This window comes from Toxotes jaculatrix, chromosome 22 (assembly GCF_017976425.1).
Source record: "Toxotes jaculatrix isolate fToxJac2 chromosome 22, fToxJac2.pri, whole genome shotgun sequence".
In the NCBI taxonomy this organism is placed as follows: domain Eukaryota; kingdom Metazoa; phylum Chordata; class Actinopteri; family Toxotidae; genus Toxotes; species Toxotes jaculatrix.
This window is the reverse complement of record NC_054415.1, coordinates 8,534,345-8,553,329: the sequence shown is the minus strand read 5'-3', so window position 1 is coordinate 8,553,329 and position 18,985 is coordinate 8,534,345. Positions and strand designations below refer to the sequence as shown.

General features: G+C 41.5%; 2 protein-coding genes across 2 annotated transcripts; one reads left to right on the top strand and one right to left on the bottom strand.

The window, feature by feature from the left end:
• The first annotated feature begins 165 nt into the window (after positions 1-165).
• LOC121176494 (zinc finger protein 768-like) lies at positions 166-6,005 on the top strand. Its single transcript, XM_041030561.1, has 7 exons — positions 166-347; positions 1,261-1,469; positions 1,946-2,038; positions 2,155-2,247; positions 2,574-2,684; positions 2,944-3,067; positions 3,278-6,005. Exons 1-7 carry the CDS (start codon positions 323-325, stop codon positions 4,975-4,977), a joined length of 2,355 nt encoding a protein of 784 aa, XP_040886495.1. The 5' UTR covers positions 166-322; the 3' UTR covers positions 4,978-6,005.
• A 3,280-nt stretch (positions 6,006-9,285) lies between these two features.
• LOC121176571 (high affinity choline transporter 1-like) lies at positions 9,286-13,612 on the bottom strand. The gene is made up of 9 exons (XM_041030663.1): positions 13,548-13,612; positions 12,591-12,783; positions 12,306-12,419; positions 11,946-12,101; positions 11,565-11,713; positions 11,161-11,304; positions 10,917-11,070; positions 10,589-10,806; positions 9,286-9,825 (listed from the first exon to the last, which is right to left on the bottom strand). Exons 2-9 carry the CDS (start codon positions 12,772-12,774, stop codon positions 9,286-9,288), a joined length of 1,659 nt encoding a protein of 552 aa, XP_040886597.1. The 5' UTR covers positions 12,775-12,783; positions 13,548-13,612.
• Positions 13,613-18,985: the final 5,373 nt, after the last annotated feature.

Here is an 18,985-nt window from a genome sequence, read left to right as displayed (position 1 = left end):
AATATCACTATTAAAACTCTAACAAAATAACCATCGTCATTCATATCACCGATTGCTTTTCTGTGCCGTTTGTTCCTTCACCGTAACTTTTCAAAAGATTGTGCTTTTATTTTATATGAAAACATCCGCCGGAAGGACACAGACTTTTGTTTTGGAAAGCCGCTACACAGCGGTCGCCATTATTCTTCCTGGCTTGACGTTACAGATAAAGACGGTTAAATACTTTTTAACCTTATTTTTAGGGGTACACTGCAACACTGTCCGCCTAATTGGCGCAGTGAGCTTATTGACTCATTAATTAGCGACACATCCCGACCACAGAATGGAAAAACGGTCCGATACTACAGGTAAGTTGCTAAGCTAACGTTAGCAAGCTAACGGCAGCTGCCGCCGAGGACGGTGGTCAGAGAATAAGATGCAACATGTGCCATCTGTAGCACCGAACAGACGGTGTGCTCTTAATCTCTGGGCAACATCCATGTAGCTACGTCTTCTAGTCTATTTTTGGGCTAATTATGGTAATGTTCGAGCTAACTAGCTTTAGCGACGACTGTCCACGCTGTTTGATTTCAAAGTAAATCCATCTTCCGGATGCACTGATCGGCCGTTGCACCGTGTAATAACTACTATGTTAAGTCTCGTTAGTAGTGCTATACTGCCTAATCCATCTGCTTAAAGTTTGACTCTAACTCGGTGGTAGTTTGGCGCTCATTCTCTTCATGACTGCACATGCACACGCAAACGCGCACGGTTTCAAATCCTCTGCAACGATCAAACCGTGTCGTTAGCACAGCACCGCCCCCTACAGCAGCTTGTGTCCCCACCCGCAAAACCAGACCTGCTGTTAGTAGCCTGCATTAAACACTCGTGCCCACCATCAAATCACGGATAATGATGAAGATAAATATTGCACCGATTAGTTTTACAGTGTGGAAAAACTAAACACGCCTCATATACATCATACATATAGTATAGAAATGTGTAAAAAACCTGTACAAACTATTTAACTAATGCACTGAAGGATCTACCACATCTACCAAAGATACATATATATTATAGTTAGCCAGTTTCTCCTTACTTGTTATAATGCATAAGTATTTAAAAGACTTCTAGCACTGATGACAGAGTTGCCATGTGTGTTTTGCTTATTCTTCAAAGCAGTACACCACTTTGTCACATTTAATTTAAAAAAAGCGTGTTGAGTGCCAACTTATACATGTAACAGTTTTCAAACTCACTTTGACTTGATGTTCTTGACAGGTGTTGGAGGACCTCTTCCCCTTGCCTCCCTTCGCTTAATGGCTTCCCCTCTGCAGCTGACATATTCGTACATATGGCAGGTCATACGGCAGCGAAACGTGAAGCAGTATGGGAAAGTGGAGGAGTTTGTGACCATGGTGACGCAAACTGTTCCCGAGCTCATGAATTTCAAGCAGACTGCTCAGCTCATCTTGGGGTTGAGAGCAAGGGTGAGTTTCATCTATTGTTTGTGAACAACCAGCAATATAATGTACTTTATGTAAGCAACAGATATCAAAACATCAGACAGTTTCATTAAGCATCTCATGCCTCCATCACACACAGCCTGTGATGCTGCGTGCTCTCCAGGCTTCTTAAAATGCCATTCATTCCTCCAGATTTGTTTCTTTAAGTGATTGAACATCAAAGTGGATGCTCACACCACACTGTGTTGATGAGCTCCATATGTTTCCTGTGACAAATCACACACATGTTGGCCAAAAAGAGCATTTGACATTGTGGCTTTGCTCCCTCTCTCTTACAATGAAAGGCTTCATTTGTTTTGCAGCATGAGGTGATATTATTGTGTGAGAAAAAAAAACATTGTAGTGTGCAATCTTGTACTATGTCTCCCAGCAGTTAGACTCATTTTATGTTGGGTTTTCATTTTTCTTCTGACTATAATCTGTCTTTTCTTGTGCTGTAGATAATTTTGGATTTGCTTCACAAAGACGGTCCACCAGATTCCCGAGCTATTCAAACCCTCATTAATAAGTTGAAGGTCTCTACATCTTCAGGGGTAAGAATGCAAGCTTTTTATTCCCGACAAACATAAACAGTTGTACCAGCTTTAAGTGTTTATGTCAGAGTAAAATCTAGGGTTAAATCTGACTCTTCGTATTTCCTGTATTACAGAAGGACTCAGAAGTGGAGAAATCTCAAACAAACTTCATGGTGCTGGTCCAGAATCTGCTTAAAAACCCTGCAGAGAGAAAGCGCTTCTTCCAGGTATTCACATTCGTCTTTATGTGATATTAGAAGGTCATTGGTTAATATCACACAAAGCCATTCAATACACACTTGCAGCTCATTTAGATGAGCTGGTTTGTGGCTGCTTGTCTCACAGCACAACACACATCTGGTCAGATTTCTCACGCGTTCCATTGTCTGCCAACGGAAATAGTAAAATGTGTAAATAAGGACTACTATACCAAGTGCATTTGAAGCTATAAATGCGTTAAATTCACACATCTCTCCATTTGTACAAAGTGTTAATATATCCTAATTTTAAACTCACAGTGCTGTTAAACTCATACATATTTCTTTCTCTGCAGGAAGTGTTCCCTGTTCAGTATGGCACAAAGTTTGACACAGCGCTGCAGGCTCTGACTGCAGGCCTGGTGTGCAAGCTGGAGCAGCTTCTTCCTGTTCCCAATCTGTCCCAGGTATCTAATTAAATGGGCTAAAAAAATAAAATAAAATAGTGTAAGGATTCAGTGTAAAGTCTCTTTGACTGGACTTATTCCAGATATTTTAAGACCTTGAAAATTGTATTTGAGACCCTTTACAGGCTAAAAGGTCTTAGTGAATTCAGGATTTCATTTTGGATATTTTACACGTTGGTTAGCTGTTACAAGAAGCTTTACAATCAAAACTGCTCTGCAAACATAGTCAGTATTTCCATTTCTTGCTTCTCAACTTCAGCTTGGTGCCATGATCTCTACTGATCCCACTGTCCTGGAGGCGTGTGGAGGCTTTATCCCTGACCCTGGGGACCTGAAGACCCTCCTCCTACACCAGCAGGCCAAAGGACTCCTTGGGGTTAAAGGTATACTTTAGTTGGTTTTGTATAAACATATGATTAAATAGAGAGAGAAAAAAAGATGCTCTGTATGTAATAAAATGGCATATTTAACAGCTTACACCAGAAGCCTTTTGTGTTAACAAGGCAGATGAGGCAGTTGACAACTTGTTAACATATTGTACTTCATTACATACAGCCAAAAAGAAATTTATAAAACCTTTTTGCTTTGGGCAGCTACCATCTCATCATCGGTGGGCGACTGCGTACTCTCTTCACTCGCCTTTCGGCCCAAACCGGTAGAGCCACCGCCACCACCACCTCCACCTCCAGAATCACCAAAACGATTAGAGGTCACCTTAACTGAAAGAAGCCCAGCCTCGCTCAGTGAAACCGAAGACTTGGGAATGATGTCAGATGACTCGGACACCCCAGCAACTCCTGCTGCTAGACCACAGCGCAGAGGGCGATACAGTGATAAAACGGGCGAAGGCAGCGCTGCAAAGGAAACAGGTGTCACATCAGCAGCTCAGAGGGAGAATCTGGCGCAGGAGAAGAGTTCTACACAGGAACAGTCCGCGGCGACTCTACAAAGCAGAGAAGAAGATGGAGCACCAGAAACACTAGAGAAACCAGAACTACAGCGGCTGCCCTTGAAATCAATCCCTTTCAGGGTAGTTCAAGTGCCAGTCAAAACTACCTCCACCTTACAAAACACAGGCAGTCCAGGAACTAAAGATAGCCAAAAGCCCCAGACTACCAGAGTCACGTTGCATCAGTGGGTGTCACAGATTGCCACTAACTCGCTCTCACTTCCAGCCTTGCCACCGCTTCCTCCAGCCAGTCTGAGTATTGGAAATGATATGAAGCCAACCATGAGGAGAAAAAAGCAAATCAGGCCTCCAGCCGACAGATTTACTTGCAGTGTGTGCGATAAGAGTTTCCCTTATCAGTCCAAACTAATGGATCACGAGCGCATTCACACAGGAGAGAAGCCTTTCATGTGCACAGCGTGCAACAAAAGTTTCCGAACACAGGCGTTCCTCAACAACCACCTGAAGACCCACAGCGCAACACGTCCTTACGCTTGCGGCCAGTGCGGCAAGTGTTTCACCAAACTGCAGAGCTTGACGAAACACATGCTCGCCCACAGCGGCCAAAAGCCCTTCTACTGCAACATCTGCAACAAGGGCTTCACACAGTCCACCTACTTCAAAAGACACATGGAATGCCACACGAGCCAGATGACGTTCCCCTGCAAGCACTGCAGCAAAAGCTTCCCAACGGCTTTCAAGCTGTCGAACCACGAGCGCTGGCACACCAGAGACCGTCCTCACATGTGCGAGCGCTGCGGCAAGAGATTCCTCGTCCCGAGCTTGCTGAAGAGACACATGGGCTACCACATCGGCGACCGTCAATATCTCTGCTCCCAATGCGGAAAGACTTTTGTCTATTTGTCTGACCTGAAGAGGCACCAGCAAGACCACGTGCCCAAAGCTAAGATCCCGTGCCACATCTGCCAAAAGAAGTTCTCCAGTAAGTACTGCCTGAGGGTTCACCTGAGGATCCACACCAGAGAGAGACCCTACCGATGCTCCATATGTGAGAAGACCTTCACTCAGGTCGGGAATCTGAAGGTTCACATCAGGTTACACACCAACGAGCGACCTTTCAGCTGCGACGTGTGCGGCAAAACCTACAAGCTGGCATCCCATCTGAACGTCCACAAAAGGACTCATACGTGCAAGAAGCCCTGGACGTGTGAAACATGCGGGAAGGGATTCTCCGTCCCCGGCCTTTTGAAGAAGCACGAGCAGTTACACACGAGGGACGCTAACCCTGATTTCTCTGGTAAACGGAGACACAGGGTTAAGCACAAGAAGCACTCCCAGAAGAGGAAGTATGATGAGGAAGACGAGGGCAGCGATGATTATTAATCAAGGAAGTATATTTTGTAGTAAATATCTCTGATCAGGGGTGATGCTGATCACTTAAGTAATTAAAATAAACTTGTTTGGAAGTCTTCTGCATAGGTCCCCCTTTGAACCATGCAATTTTCAAAGTTTGACATGTTTCCTTGCAGTGGTGCTCAGGTCACCATGATGGTTTGGTTAGTGAAAATACATTTTGAATGATGCTATGATGTTTTTTTTTTCTGCTCACTGAATTTAAAGACTGATCTCTGAATTTAAAGACTACCAACCTGAGTTCTAATTTGTGTTATAATGGGCATTAGCCAGCTCCAATCACTGCCCGGCCAGCTGGAGCATTTCTACAAATAAAGGTCATTGTTTTACTGTAAATCAGTGCTGTACCATATAATTAGGTCACATGACAAAATGAGTTCAGGTAATGTTACCCAAAGCTGTCACATCTTGCAAACAGTAAAGTAGCAACAGAGCATTATGATCGTCTATAAACATTTTCATTACAAAGAAAGTGATGGGTTTTGACAAGTGTCATGCTTTTTAAGAGGCTACTTTAATACAGCAAACATTTAAGAGATGGACATCATGTAAACAATAAAATTATTTCAGTAAAGTATTGCGCTTGACTGTAGATAGTTTGTCTGCTGTGTAATAAAACCTTGTAGTGTCTCTAGGAAACATTTTACTTTATTACGGTATCATTGTGGACATTGTAGTGATTTTTATGTAACCCTGAACTGTAAACATTTAATACTCTGCTTTTGTTCTAGATTGAAAATAGGCTGATTTGTGATTATTAGGATTTCACTCTTTTCCAGCGAGAGATGTAGTTTTGCGTTGTGTTGAGTTAACACAAGAAAACTTTGAGGAATTTGAGTTTTAGGTTGAGCACAAGCATCATTTAACATTATGACAATGTGTGATGAGATTGTTGCTGTGAAAGTGATCTTTCCTTTACTTTACCTTTATCCTATTGTGAGCAGCCTTGTATATAAGCCAGAAAATAATGTGCCCGCTCTTATAATTTTTTTTTTGTTTTTGATGTTTTACAAAAAATAAATACTCTTTGCAAAGAAAAAACTGTTTTCTCTCTGGTTTATTATTTTGTGAGATTCACCCATCATGAGCCCTGAAATGGGACTTAAACATGGGTTTATTCAGCAGTGCTGCAGGAAGTATTCAGACCCTTTACTTAAGTAAAAGTAGCAGTACTACAAAGGTCTGTATGTGTGCAAGTATCATTAGAAAGTTGAACAAAGTATCCCTTAAAAGTGCTTACTATGAGTCACACTTATATTGCTGGATTATTAGTTATTAATGTGAAAGAAGCATTTTGTAGTTATTGAGGTGGAGCTATTTTTATGGAACTATTGGGTAGATAGATCTTTTATTATTTAAAATTTACAAGTTCTTTATGTTGTACATATGTTTTGTACACATCTTAAAATATCAAATACAGCTGTCAGGTGTAGTGGAGAAAATAGCACAGCCCTAGTTCATTCTGAATGTTAGAGGACTACAAGTCAGCAGTGTAAAAACCAGGTAGACCTTTTCCTTGTTTGTGACTTAACGTTCAGGATGTGTTGATGCCACATGTCGCGCCTCCACACACAGAGGGCGTGTTAGACCACTTCAGCATATAATAGCCCATTTCCACTGGCACCGTAAGGTACGCCTTGGTCCCGTTACGGAAGCCCAACCGTTATCATGAGTTGTGGTTCGGGTTCACGGTTCTGGTTTTAAAAAAAAAGAAAAGAAAAAACGCTGTCTCCGCCCTCATCCGAGCCGTATCTAGGCAACGGCCATCTGATTGGCTCAGATAGCCTGACGTCGTTCAAGCGGAAGAGTCTTTACCTGGCAGGTGGTCCAGTGTTGTAATGTGGCACGTTATTATGGAAAGGTGGAGGAGCTGGTGAGGTTGGCGATGGAGCTGGCTCCAGAGCTTCTGATGCCCAGAGAGAAAGCACAGCTCCTGCTCAGACTTAGGGCAGTAAGTGTAAGAGGCATACTTGTTTTCCAGTTCCTTATATTTTAATCTGTAGAGTGGATTCCAATTTATAACTAACCCAAATCTAAAGTGCATTTTATTCATATCAAGAACAAAATAAGTAGTAAAGTAATCCTTTCTATCGTCAAGTCTTATTATTTAACTGTGCTGTCTGTTTCAGCTTGTGTTGGAGTTGTGTCGAAATGAGCACAGCCAACCTGCTGAATGTCCAGCCGCACCTGAAGATTATTCAGGATCTCACAATAGGCTACACCTGTGATCAGGAGCTAAGTCTTCAGGTATATTGAGCTCGATTATTGAGCTGAAAGCTGCATTGAGCTGCTGATCGGTCTGTTTGTTGTCAGCCTTATCATCCTTCACCTAGCGGCCATGCTTCTTTCTGCTGAAAAACCTTTTAGTCATTTTTACAAACATATTTTACAAAGAATAACACAGAATTTAAAAAAAAGGCTCTTCTTCACTGGTGTTGCCCAAAGGTCACTGACCATGTTGAACTTCAAAAGAAAAGATATAACAAAATCAACATTGTTCCACAGGCTGAAATTTGAGTGGATCTTGCACCTTTGTATTTCTTTTTCTTTTAATAATGTTTCTTTAATCCTCGGCACCTTAGCAAGGCTTCAGCTGTGTGTGGTAAACATTGAACTGACACTCTGCTGTTGTCATCACATGCTGGGACAAGCTCCTCTGTTGTTCTTCTAAGGGACAGAAGGTCTGAGGTCAAAGGCAGACTCTTCAAAGTCCAAATTAGGCAGCATTCCTCTTTTAACCCTCTTAGTCCTTTAGAGATCACTGAGGACATCGTCCATGGATTTCCATCTCACTTTGCCCGAGGCAATGATCATCTCCCCTCTAACACTCAGGATGGGCCCCATGTTGTTTAGTCTTTATGGCTGCACTAAATAGTAGTTCTTTGATTTTTTTTTTCTCCCTTCCTCCTCGGTTCCCTAAGGATTTCTGTCCAGACAGATTTCTCCTTGATGTTTAATTGATGCCTCGTTGCATCTGTCCCTCAGTGAAGATACAGGAAGAGACAATATTGTCAAGCCAGGAGGTGTGCCATTTTCACAGATCTTAATTTAATTTCCCGTTATTGTAAATGTTCAAATTCAGGATTTTATATTTATTATTTTAGTCTTGCTGCTCCACAACTGCGTCATGCTTTTATAGTTATACCTGCCCCTCCTCCTCTGACTAGATCCATTTCCTCTTTGTCTCATTATTATTCATTTATTTAGTTTGCTTGTTTGTTCACATGTAATAACCAAATGTTTTTGTCTTTTCTGCCTCTGTTGCCAACTATCAAAGGAAAACACCAATGATTAAAATAATATTAGACTAACTACAGTCACATCTCTGTATTTTAGAGTGAAGCCATGTGCTGATTTTGATGAAATGTTGAATTTGTTGATGAAATGTTGAATGATCAGGAGGGTTTCTGAATTGTTACTCTATTTTTTAGGAAATGGAGGAGTTGGAAAATTCAAAGTCAAGCTTTATGAAGATTGTTGAAACTTTGCTTGAAGACCCAGAGGAGAGAACAATGTTTTTCAAGGTCAGACACTTAACACAATTACCATAATTGTATCTGATAATGGCCAACTTTACTGTTAGTCACCTGTGATCATATCAGTGTATAAATACTTTTGTAAGTTAAAACTAAGATGGGGATGATGAGTAAAGTAGCTGAAATCTCATGTTGAATCTCCTTTTCTCCTCAGGAGGTCTTTGCCATTCACTATGGTCAACAGTATGAGGCCACATTGTGCACCTTAGTTTGGAAATTCATCACCAGACTTGATATTCTATTGCCCATCCCTGATATTAAGCAGGTAAGGTATGTTACTAAATGTTACACATTACCGTGCCTTGGTTCATTTGCGCAATAGGCTCTGGTCAAAGAAACTAATGCAAGACACAAGATACTGTATAAGAAAAAGAGGTTTCACACAGGCGAGCGGCCTTATGCCTGCAAACACTGTGGGTTTCACTGTGAAGTGCCTGTTGACAGTTCATATGCGACAACATACGGGAGAGAGTCCATACAAGTGTTCAGTTTACGTCAGATGACTTTCTACCAAAGCAAAAGAACTGCACGCAATCAAATATAATTGTAATCAAGTGTTTATTTATTTAATATAATACAGGCATCAATATGTTTTGTCAGAAAAGGATTGTTAAACATAACTCTAAGACAGAGCAGTGATCCCCTGGGAAGTTATAGTTGGAGCCCGTTTGACCGTGATAAAGAAATCCTGGCTTAAACACAACCCACATGCTGTTTGAAAGCATTCCTGCTGAGAAGAAACTTAACATTTTTCCCCCTCTTCATTGGTTCCTTGGGAGAATAAGTGAGACTGTTCTTTTTTCAGTCTCTCGTCTTTTCTGGTATCTGTCTGGACTGGTGCCATGTAATGTACGTTTGTGTCCGTCTCAGCATCACTTGTTATTCTTTTCAGCCACACAGCCAGGCGTGATACCAGTAAAATAGTCCCAATGGTGATGAGCATGATGGCTGTGCGAAAAGGGAGCAAGCGGTATCGGTGACCGTCCTCCTGGATCTTGTCCCACGGCAGGGGCAGCACGTCGGGAAGGCCTATCAGGGGTTCCCCCACCAAAACTCTCAGCAGTATTGCCAAAACACAGCCAGAACAGGCGCCATACTGGTTAACCCACTGGGATAAGAAGAAGGTGCAAATCACCTGCGGAGTCATCATTGAATATGCGACATCTGCACTGATAATCCAGAACAAGTGGACGGACCTTGATGTCATGGCAAGGCCTGCTCCCATCATTCCGCACAGGAGGACTGACACCTTAACCACCACAAGAATCATTTTTTCTGATGCCTGAAAAAGAGGAAATACTTTTATAAGCCATCACATCACTTTTATTAAAAGTTAAAATCATAGTGTTAATTTTTGAAATTCTACATTTTTTGATTTTTTTTTTGACGAGTCGATTAGTCAATAGATGGGAAGAAAACAATGAAAATAACTATTTTCAGGAGTTGACATGTTAAAAATATTTGTTATGACCTGCGGTGCAGAATCCAAAGGAATTTCATTTACAGCCAAAACAGAAAGGCAGAAAATCCTCACATCGGAGAAGTATGAATTATCAAATGTCTGGCATTTTTATTAATGCCATGCATCTATAACATTTAGCCACTAAATACCTGCAAACCTAATGACATTCCCATCAGCCTCAGCTGTACTATGTTTTTTGTTTACTAGCTTATTAGCAAGCTAAGATTGTGAACATGTGCTACGCACAGCCTCATAGAGCTATTAGCAGTAACTATAGACTCTTAGTCTGATTGCTGAACTTAAAGTATTAATTGATGATTAGAATTGTTACTGATTAATTTTATGTCATTCAATCAGTGGATCAATCTGTATTTAAAAGTGCAATAAAGTAATAAAACAGGCAACAAGCAGTCCTAATGAGGAAAAAGTCTCACTGTGGCACAGGAAAATACAGTTTGACCAGAATGTGTGCAACACAGAATAAACCGATGGCAACAAATACATTTTTAATTTACAATGACATTGGTTAAAAAGAAAAAGTTAAAGCCAAAATAGGAGTGGTAATGTGTCAAGTGTTACTGGCCTGTTTATAGATGATGTTCTTGAAGATATTTCGACCCAGTTGAGAGGCAGCAGACAGAAGTGCAGAGTCGACTGATGACATTACAGAGGCAGCGAGTGCTCCAATACCAACCAGTGAGATGTAGAAAGGGCAAAGATGCTGAAGGGCAATAGGCAAGATCATGCCAGCTTTGCCCTGTTCATATGGGCTGGGTGATCCGTAGGTGGTTTGGTTCCAATCTGACAGACGTTAAGCAGATTGAATTAAAAATAAACATGGCATTTGGCAGGAGGATGCATTATTTTTATATATCTACAGAAGAAGACAGAAGATATTTAAGACTGGGTACTGGTAGATGCCGCCACTGCCCCGATGATGAGTGATGGAATGGCAAGAATTGGGCATAGTACTGCTGCAGCGTAGCAGGTGATCTTAGCTTGGGCATCGGTGGCTGTGGACAGGACTCTCTGGTAAAAGGCCTGGTAGCAGATCCCTCCAATGGCCTTGGAGAGGAGACACAATTATTTAGCAACAGAGCTGGTGAAACAAAGTAGAACTTAATGATAGTAAAAATGCTTTTTGGCGTTCTTTACCATCAGCAGTATGTCATCTATCCAGCGACCAGTATCTTGCAGCTCTAGCTTGCCAAGCCATGGCCCCTGGTGCAGCTTGGTTACTGCAGCAACAGTGAAGTTAGCAGCAGACGGACTTGTCAGGATAAAAGGCACACAGAGCCACTGAAACAAGGAGGAACACAGGATGCAGAGTTACAAATACAGCAATAGTCAGTCCTGCATAGTACTAGTAGGAAAAGTCAGTGGTTAACCAAAATCAGGTTGTTGATCCTCTGGGAACCATTAACGATTGTTCAAAAGGCCATGGCAATCCATCAAATACCCAAAAATCCATTCCCCTACTCCGTCATTTAGGGTGAAGCCTCAAGGCTAAAAATAACACATCAATGCATTGAATTTTCCTAAAATTTTAATCCTCCTACCAAACCAAAGAGCATGAAGCCGAGCTGGATGACATCAGTATAGGCCACAGAGTACAGTCCTCCCATTAACGTGTAAAGGATTGCAACCCCAGCAGAGATGCACACAGCTAGCAAAGAGGAGATATCCATGACCACACTTACGGTCCCTCCTGTAATCACAAACATGTATTCGCAGTGGGGCATAAACAACGTAATTCAAACTCTGGTGCTGAAGCAAAAACTAAAACAGTTTTAATGTAATTTTCAAAAGATTGTTTCTGCATCTTGTAGGTCAGTGCAGAGAGGAGGGTGCTAGTGCTACCACTAAACATCATTTACTAAGTAGCCTGTTAAAATACCAAACTGAGTGATTCATTCATAAAGTCATTGTTTCTGACTTACCCAGTGCACCAAGAATACATGCTATCCACAAGATATCTCCTATGAGAGCTGGAGTGAAGAGAACAGCAGCTACTGTGTTGCCATATTTCTCTTGAAATGGGTCCATGATGGTGACATATTTCTTTGATCGCATAGGCTTGACGAAGAAGAGTCCACCTTAAGTCACACAGACGCAAACACACCGTTCAAAAGACACTTTAAATGATGAACAAATACAGCAAATAGGCCATTTCCTCCTATTTTATGATAAAATGCTCAGAATTGTTAAAAAAAAAAGTTAACAATCAATATAATCTCCAGTTAAGATTTAAACTAGCATTTGCCATTTGCATCTAAGCAGCTATATTTGACCTCACTCACCTACAATCATGTTTATGGTGAAAGCAATGGGCCCCGTGGCCCATACCAAGCCCTTTGTTGGATCGTAGACCACTTCAGCATTACCCAAAATATAGCCTCCTCCAACCCAAGTGGCTTCAAAGCATCACGACACATAAAGCCAATGAGAAAGAAAGTTTTAGATTGATGAAATGTAATTTTTTAAGTCCACTGGTTTCAAAATAAATGTCTCAGTGAATTGCTGTTCAGCACCAGGAAACCTCCCATTCAGCTATGATGTTATTATCATCATTATTATTATTTTACCTGTCATAGTAAAGATGCTGACCCAGATGTTTAGGTTTCGTCCTCCAACCATTGCAACTTCACTGCGGTTCCCAGTGCATTTCTTCTCCTCGTGTTTGGACTTCCTGGATGCCCAGATTCCTGTGCCCAGCACAATCATGTAAAACACTCCTATGGACAGCAGCCCCAGCCAGTTTACTGCCATCTTCAGTGTCTGTCAGGATGAGACACAAAAATTATGTACATCCAAACACAAATCGCTTGAAGCTAATATAACTCTTAGATTTCACACTAACTGTTCTGACATCAGACCAGACCAGCCTCGACTTGTCCTGTTGAACAGCATAACTCCAAAAGGAGGGTTGAACAGCATAACTCCAAAAACTAAATCTAAACATGGTGAAAAGACTTTAGCAAGTACAATGCAGCAATCTTGAACATACTTACCAAAGATCTGAGATTCATATTTTTACCATTGCTATTCAATTTTGGGCTGCGTATTTATTCTTCAAAACTACCTACACGCACATCACCCATGTATTGTGCACATGCATAGACTCAAAGAAATATATACTCGCACTGGGTTTACATTGTGAAATGTAATATTAAGATTGGAATTCTACATTAATTACAGTATGTATTGATAATTTAGCTGTTGTTTTGTGTCAGCTTACTTGAAACGCTGTTGTAAAATCACTCTGCCAACGCACCACTTCCAAACTGTTTTCTTCACACCAACTGCTGTAATGGCCAACCATTTTTTTGGTTGCGTGATTGAGGTTTTGTTTTTCATGGAAAATACAGATAATGAAATACGGAATAGAGAAACTGGTCCAAACTTCTGCCAGTAAATGCACAAAAAAATCACCTATGAAATACTAAATTCAAACTCAAAGCAAAAAATAATGGTCCAAAAGAAACCCTGACAAAAATACACATTTCCTCTCATAATCATTATTAATTTGTATTTTTAATTACCTGTATTGCCTTTAGAAAATGCTGAGGAGGGTACCTGTTAGAGTAGAGATCCTCTAAGCCGAATGTCACAACAGCGAGGAGGAGGACGCCACTCCTGAGGTAAGTGGGAGAGATGAGGTCGGGTAGTTTTAACCCTTTTTTGCTCAACAGGTAACTGAAAGTTGAAAAGCATGTTTTCACTGACTCTGGGCTTAAACCAGCATCACTGGTTGGTCTAAAGAATCCTCATTTGCATTCACTGCAGCCCCACCAAGAATTAAAATTGTCCCCTAATAGCTTGACCTGTCTGATCTCCTTTTTTTTAGCTGCTTTTTCATCCATTCTCCAGTTGATCCAGTTCAATATGGCTAGGAAAACTACCAAACTAGGAAAACTAAAGCAAGTATTTAGTTTTCCTCTCGACCCCCTTGTTTGGGCCCTCGCTGAAAATTGTGGCCTAAGGGAAACAGGAAAATTAGAACATAAAAATAAGAAATGATCAAACAAACATAAATCTTGAACAATACTTGAATAGCAATCGTTCTCTGACATACGAAATCAGATTATTGTCTTGTGATTTGGGAACAGAATACTGATTATCTCACTGATATTCTTTTTTATATAGATATTTTTTTTAAACATTTCTCTGTGATGCAATGTTCACACACGAATGAAGGCTGTGAGAAAGTCACGTGAAAAAGGCACACACACACATTCAGAAGGTGAAACTCCAATCACCAGTTGCACACCTGAACTCTCACATGGGCAACACCTGTTGCTTTTCAATTAGCAATCACAGCGTTGGCTATAAAAGAGCCAAAGCTGGGATCAGTGTTTCCGACCTGGTTGAACAGTTTTTCTTTGAGCACAGTACCCCAAAAAGTTGACAAAACATGTGGTAGTAGTGCGAAAGTGTAACAAGGCTGGATTTGTCATGTCCTCTAAAAGGCACCGCACAGGTTAATTGTCTTGATTTTTATAGCACATGTAGAAGACTTTCTCTGTTTGGTCCTGCATTTCTTTTTGGTGCTTTGTATTTCAGTCTTAAAAATGTTTGGGACAATCTGGTATGTAAAGTAACAGTAAATGCAACAGACCTACTGATAGACCATGTAAACTGTTTTTCACCTAGAGTTGTTTACACTGAGCACATCTGTGTTCAGTTGGTTTTAGAGAGAGATAAACTTAAAGATAAACTTTAATTTTGAGAAAATTATTTTGAGTACAAGAAACGTATGCAGTTGGATGTGTGGATTTTAAGATTACTGTTTGGAATTTTCAGAAAATGAAAGAAATTCATTCAGTTATTCTTTGATATTATTATATACGTAAATGTGACACGCCTGCTGTGCATTCACATTCCCACAGCACATACAGGATGACTTATAGGTAATAAAACCACACGTTTCAGTGTATGTTATTAAGTAACTGCCTTTGGGCCTGTGTCAACTCAAGCACATGTCTACAAACTTTTGTCTTCTGTTTAATATGATCAGTTGAGGTGTAAAACCAGTTGATTCAGATGCAGGGTATGTGTGTGCATGTGTGGAATATGTACTTGCACAAGATCTGAGGCACTGTATGAGGGGCCTCCTGAGACTCTGTGTTGATCTTTTGGCAGATTATGACTGCAGAGGTATTTTCTTGACACCTGCAGTCCCAGTGTTGTTGTGATGAGTGCTTAATGAAATTTTTGGGTTATGATGCTTGCACAAAAGCAGCCATGACCCATCAGCCATTAGCTTCATCAGACTTCGGCTACAATGCAATATTATTTAGTGGCTTCAGTACATTGAAATGAATTAAAATTTGATTTTGTTTTGTCTCTGTTTCTCACAGAGACACTTTGTCCTGCTCCGAGGGGGAGATGACTGTCTGGGCTAACCGTCTCCTTCAGCTGAACCCCGTGACTCTTGACGCCAGCCAACGTCTCCGTTTGGTCAGAACCATAGCCGACTACCTCCACCTGCCAATGGGCTTTGTCCACCTGTTTTCAAGAAGATCTTCCATACAGCAACAAAAGAAGCTCAGGGTTTGTTGGCAAAGCGGGCGTGCTGAGAAACTACATGTCTCGGGAGATGTTGGTGAGCTTCTGTCGCCTGTCAGCTGTCAAGGAGAGGAACGACAGTCTGATTTAGCCAAGGTAATGGAACACAGTGTGAAGGCAGGGGGGTTGGCAAGGTTGCTGGAAGCTCCTGTTTTGGAATGGAGAGTTCTTTGTGTGCCTGGAGGAGTCCAACATAAAGTTAAGAGAGACTTGCAAAGGCCAAATTTTACACATAATCCTAATGTGATTGGTCCGCCTCCAACTCAGGTCCATCAGACTGTGAAACTTGACCACTCGCACACATATTCTTTTCCTTTAAAACTGGAACCAAGTTTGTTGACCATTTTATTCCATAAGAACCTCGAGGGGACAAAACTGGATCCAACACGCACAGAATATTCAACAGAAAGTGCTGTAAATTATCTAAGCAATGAGTTGTCACTACAGCCTCCTGGCACACAGGGTAATACCATCCCAGTTTCACCACAGAGGGCTTTCAAGCTTACTTCTGAAGGGCACGCTTCTACGACTCTAATGTACGACTCTGACATAAATCCAGAGATTCCTATCCTTATTTTAAAAACAAGTACCACCCAAAAACTACAGTTTCACCCTCAACTTCTCTTTTTCTTTCAAGCAGACAGTTTTTTACCCATACAGCAAGGATGTTATTACTGTCCTGGAGCAACAGGTAATTACCAACAAAGTCAGACTGACAACTTTGTACAATTCAGTCTGTGTGGAATTTATGTGCGGTTCTCCAAACTGGTTTTCAGTTTACAATTCACAGAAACACATAAAACAAACTTGGCTTTCTGCCTCGAAAATAAAACCTTGTAGAAGCAACTGGCTCCAGTGAGCAAATCACATCAGATACATCATTAAGTATTTCTGGACCACAGAATTGTTTTCTTCACCATTTTTGCTCGAACATATGTCAACAGTCAGACGTTTTGCTGGGGAACCTTCAGCGGATAGCACCCTCTCCACATTGTTACCATCATCCAAACCGCACAGTGTTTACCCCTCACTGCCTGTGACCCCAGCCTCTTACAGTGTCACTTCCACGCTGACACATGAGGCCGTCGACAGAGAATCGCATGCCACTCGTCTGACCCTCCGACCTCATCTGAAGGAAACCTCCGTCTGGACTGAATATTATAGAGCCAACCACATTGACTCAGAAAGTCAGCCCACAGTGAGCTCACAGGGTAAGGCTGCTGCTGTTGATTTCTATATGACTATATGGGATTGTTCTGGGTGCTTAGTCATTCAGGTCATATGTTGGAATGACTTGACCTCATTTGAAAGGGAGCCCACAGCTGAATGGAGCTCAATGGATGCATGAAAGGAGGAACATATGGCCTAATGTAGTGAGGGAAATATGAGAAGCATGGATGGCAAGGGAAACAAATGAATGTGTTAGAGCTGTATGTTATGTTGAAGGTCACAGAGAAATACTGCATAATAAGGAGTCCAATTAATATAAACAGAAAAGAAAAACATATTTAGGCTCTTTACCAGTGCGGTAACCATCTCTGAAAAATGTATGAGCGGACATGAATGGACAAATTAAGTACATCCCATAACAATCCCAGGCAACAATATTGATAATTTTATGTAATTTGATTTATTATCAAATTACATTCTTTTTATTTATTTATTGAAGTCATATTTTTCCATTGTACTGAGGTGTTGCATTTTTTTTCACAGGTCATCTTTAGCCAAGAGCCTTTAACTGACCACAACACTGCCAAACCAACGCTCCATAACTTCCCATCTGCTTCTCATCTGCCTCTAACAGAGAATTATAATGATGTCCTGCTACTGAGCTCCAGATTAAAGCAAATACAGTCACAACCGTCATCAAACAAAATACTGATTACTCAGCTGCTTCCAGATGTGTCACCAACCTCATGTTTAATGACCGAGCAATAATCAGTAACGCAGCAAACTGAGACCGTTCAACATCTGTCCCCAGCTCAATGTGGGTTGAATCAGGATGTGATGTCTCAGCCAAATGTAACAGCTCAGGATGTGTCACTGACCACATTAACGGGTCAGCTGACACTGTCTGGACAAACTGAATTGGAGGCTTCTCTCTCTCGACCCCCTTGTTTGGGCCCTCGCTGACAATATTTACACCAGCTTTACCCACCCAGCTTGGCCTTTTTAGTGGACAACGTGAGACACCTGATATCACAAGTCCAGTATTCAGTGAAGAGTTTCTGAAAGCATCATCATCTTTACTCTCACTGCTGAAGACATTCCCCAGATTTTCACATCCTAATACTGGCTCCTCCTCTTTGCAGCAGATTCTTGAAAGCAAAGTTGTAGTGGACTTACAGTCAAAAACAGGCACAGAAGTAGGTTTTGATCAAAAATGGACAAGCACAGACGTAATTTCAGTCCCATTAACAGTGTTAAAAGACCAGTCGGTCAGACCAGCTCATGAGAGTATGCCGTCTGTGCCATCAATGCAACAAACCCTCGTCCATACACTGCAGCTTGAGGAGTCTCAGCAAACTGATAATTCTTCTCACATATCCTCAGTCCCTGGGATGACAACAAGCATCCTGACAACAATCAAACAGCCCAAGTGTGATGTATCCAGCTCTGCCTTCAACATCCAAGATCACTGGGCCAGTGTCTGAGAGCCAGTTTAATCCAGCTGCTCCCTCTACTGGGGAATATCCGTCATTGCATCCCACCAGCCTCCCCTCAGGCTGCAGCTTCTCCAAAACAACATACACATCTTCACTGGCTGTGGGCCTTTCCTCGGACAGAAGACAACGCTAAGTCCAACCATCAAGTTCCTCAGCCTCTGTCTCAAGTATGTACCGGTTGTGGTTGTTTCCATTGAGCAAGACATTTAAATCTCAGTGCACCAGTGAAACATAAAAAAAGAAAAATGTTTTTATGTTTAAAATATTGTAGGAAGGACAGATCTAAAAAAAAATACATACTGGATTTTTTTACTTTTATTGGTCAGTAAATTTGTACCCAAAATAGTTTTGTAACCATAAATATAGCGAATTTTATCATCAGACCATCTTCAGCCAAAACAAGCAACTTTTCCCTCCCTTTTCAGTATTTGTGTGCAGTAATCTGAACATCATTTTATTTTATATTTCAGACTCCTTGAACCTCCCACCCAAAGTGTTGCAGTCTATTCCAGTGTTGATGGCCACTGTTGGCTTCTCCGTCCACTTCTCAGTCCCTCCTAAAACCTTTCTGGATCCAGAAGATGGTGAGGCAGATGCTCTTTCTCTGGAGATCATGTTAATTGATGGGCCTCCCCTCAGCATGGGTACCTGGTTGGCCCTGCACGGTCTGGAGCTTCAAGGCGTTCCTCTGGAGGTGGATCTACAGTTTGCACCTCAGCACCTCCTCCTGGTCACCCGGGACCGAC

Bases quoted from the DNA above. Each gene is read 5' to 3' on its own strand.
- LOC121176571 (XM_041030663.1), bottom strand. From the start codon at position 12,774: ATGGCAGTAAACTGGCTGGGGCTGCTGTCCATAGGAGTGTTTTACATG. The intron at 12,420-12,590 runs GTAAAATAATAA...GATGCTTTGAAG, and splicing joins CAGCATCTTTACTATGACAG to CCACTTGGGTTGGAGGAGGC. The intron at 11,071-11,160 runs GTAAAGAACGCC...CTCCTCTCCAAG, and splicing joins TAGATGACATACTGCTGATG to GCCATTGGAGGGATCTGCTA.
- LOC121176494 (XM_041030561.1), top strand. From the start codon at position 323: ATGGAAAAACGGTCCGATACTACAG. The intron at 2,039-2,154 runs GTAAGAATGCAA...CCTGTATTACAG, and splicing joins AGGTCTCTACATCTTCAGGG to AAGGACTCAGAAGTGGAGAA. The intron at 2,248-2,573 runs GTATTCACATTC...CTTTCTCTGCAG, and splicing joins AGAGAAAGCGCTTCTTCCAG to GAAGTGTTCCCTGTTCAGTA.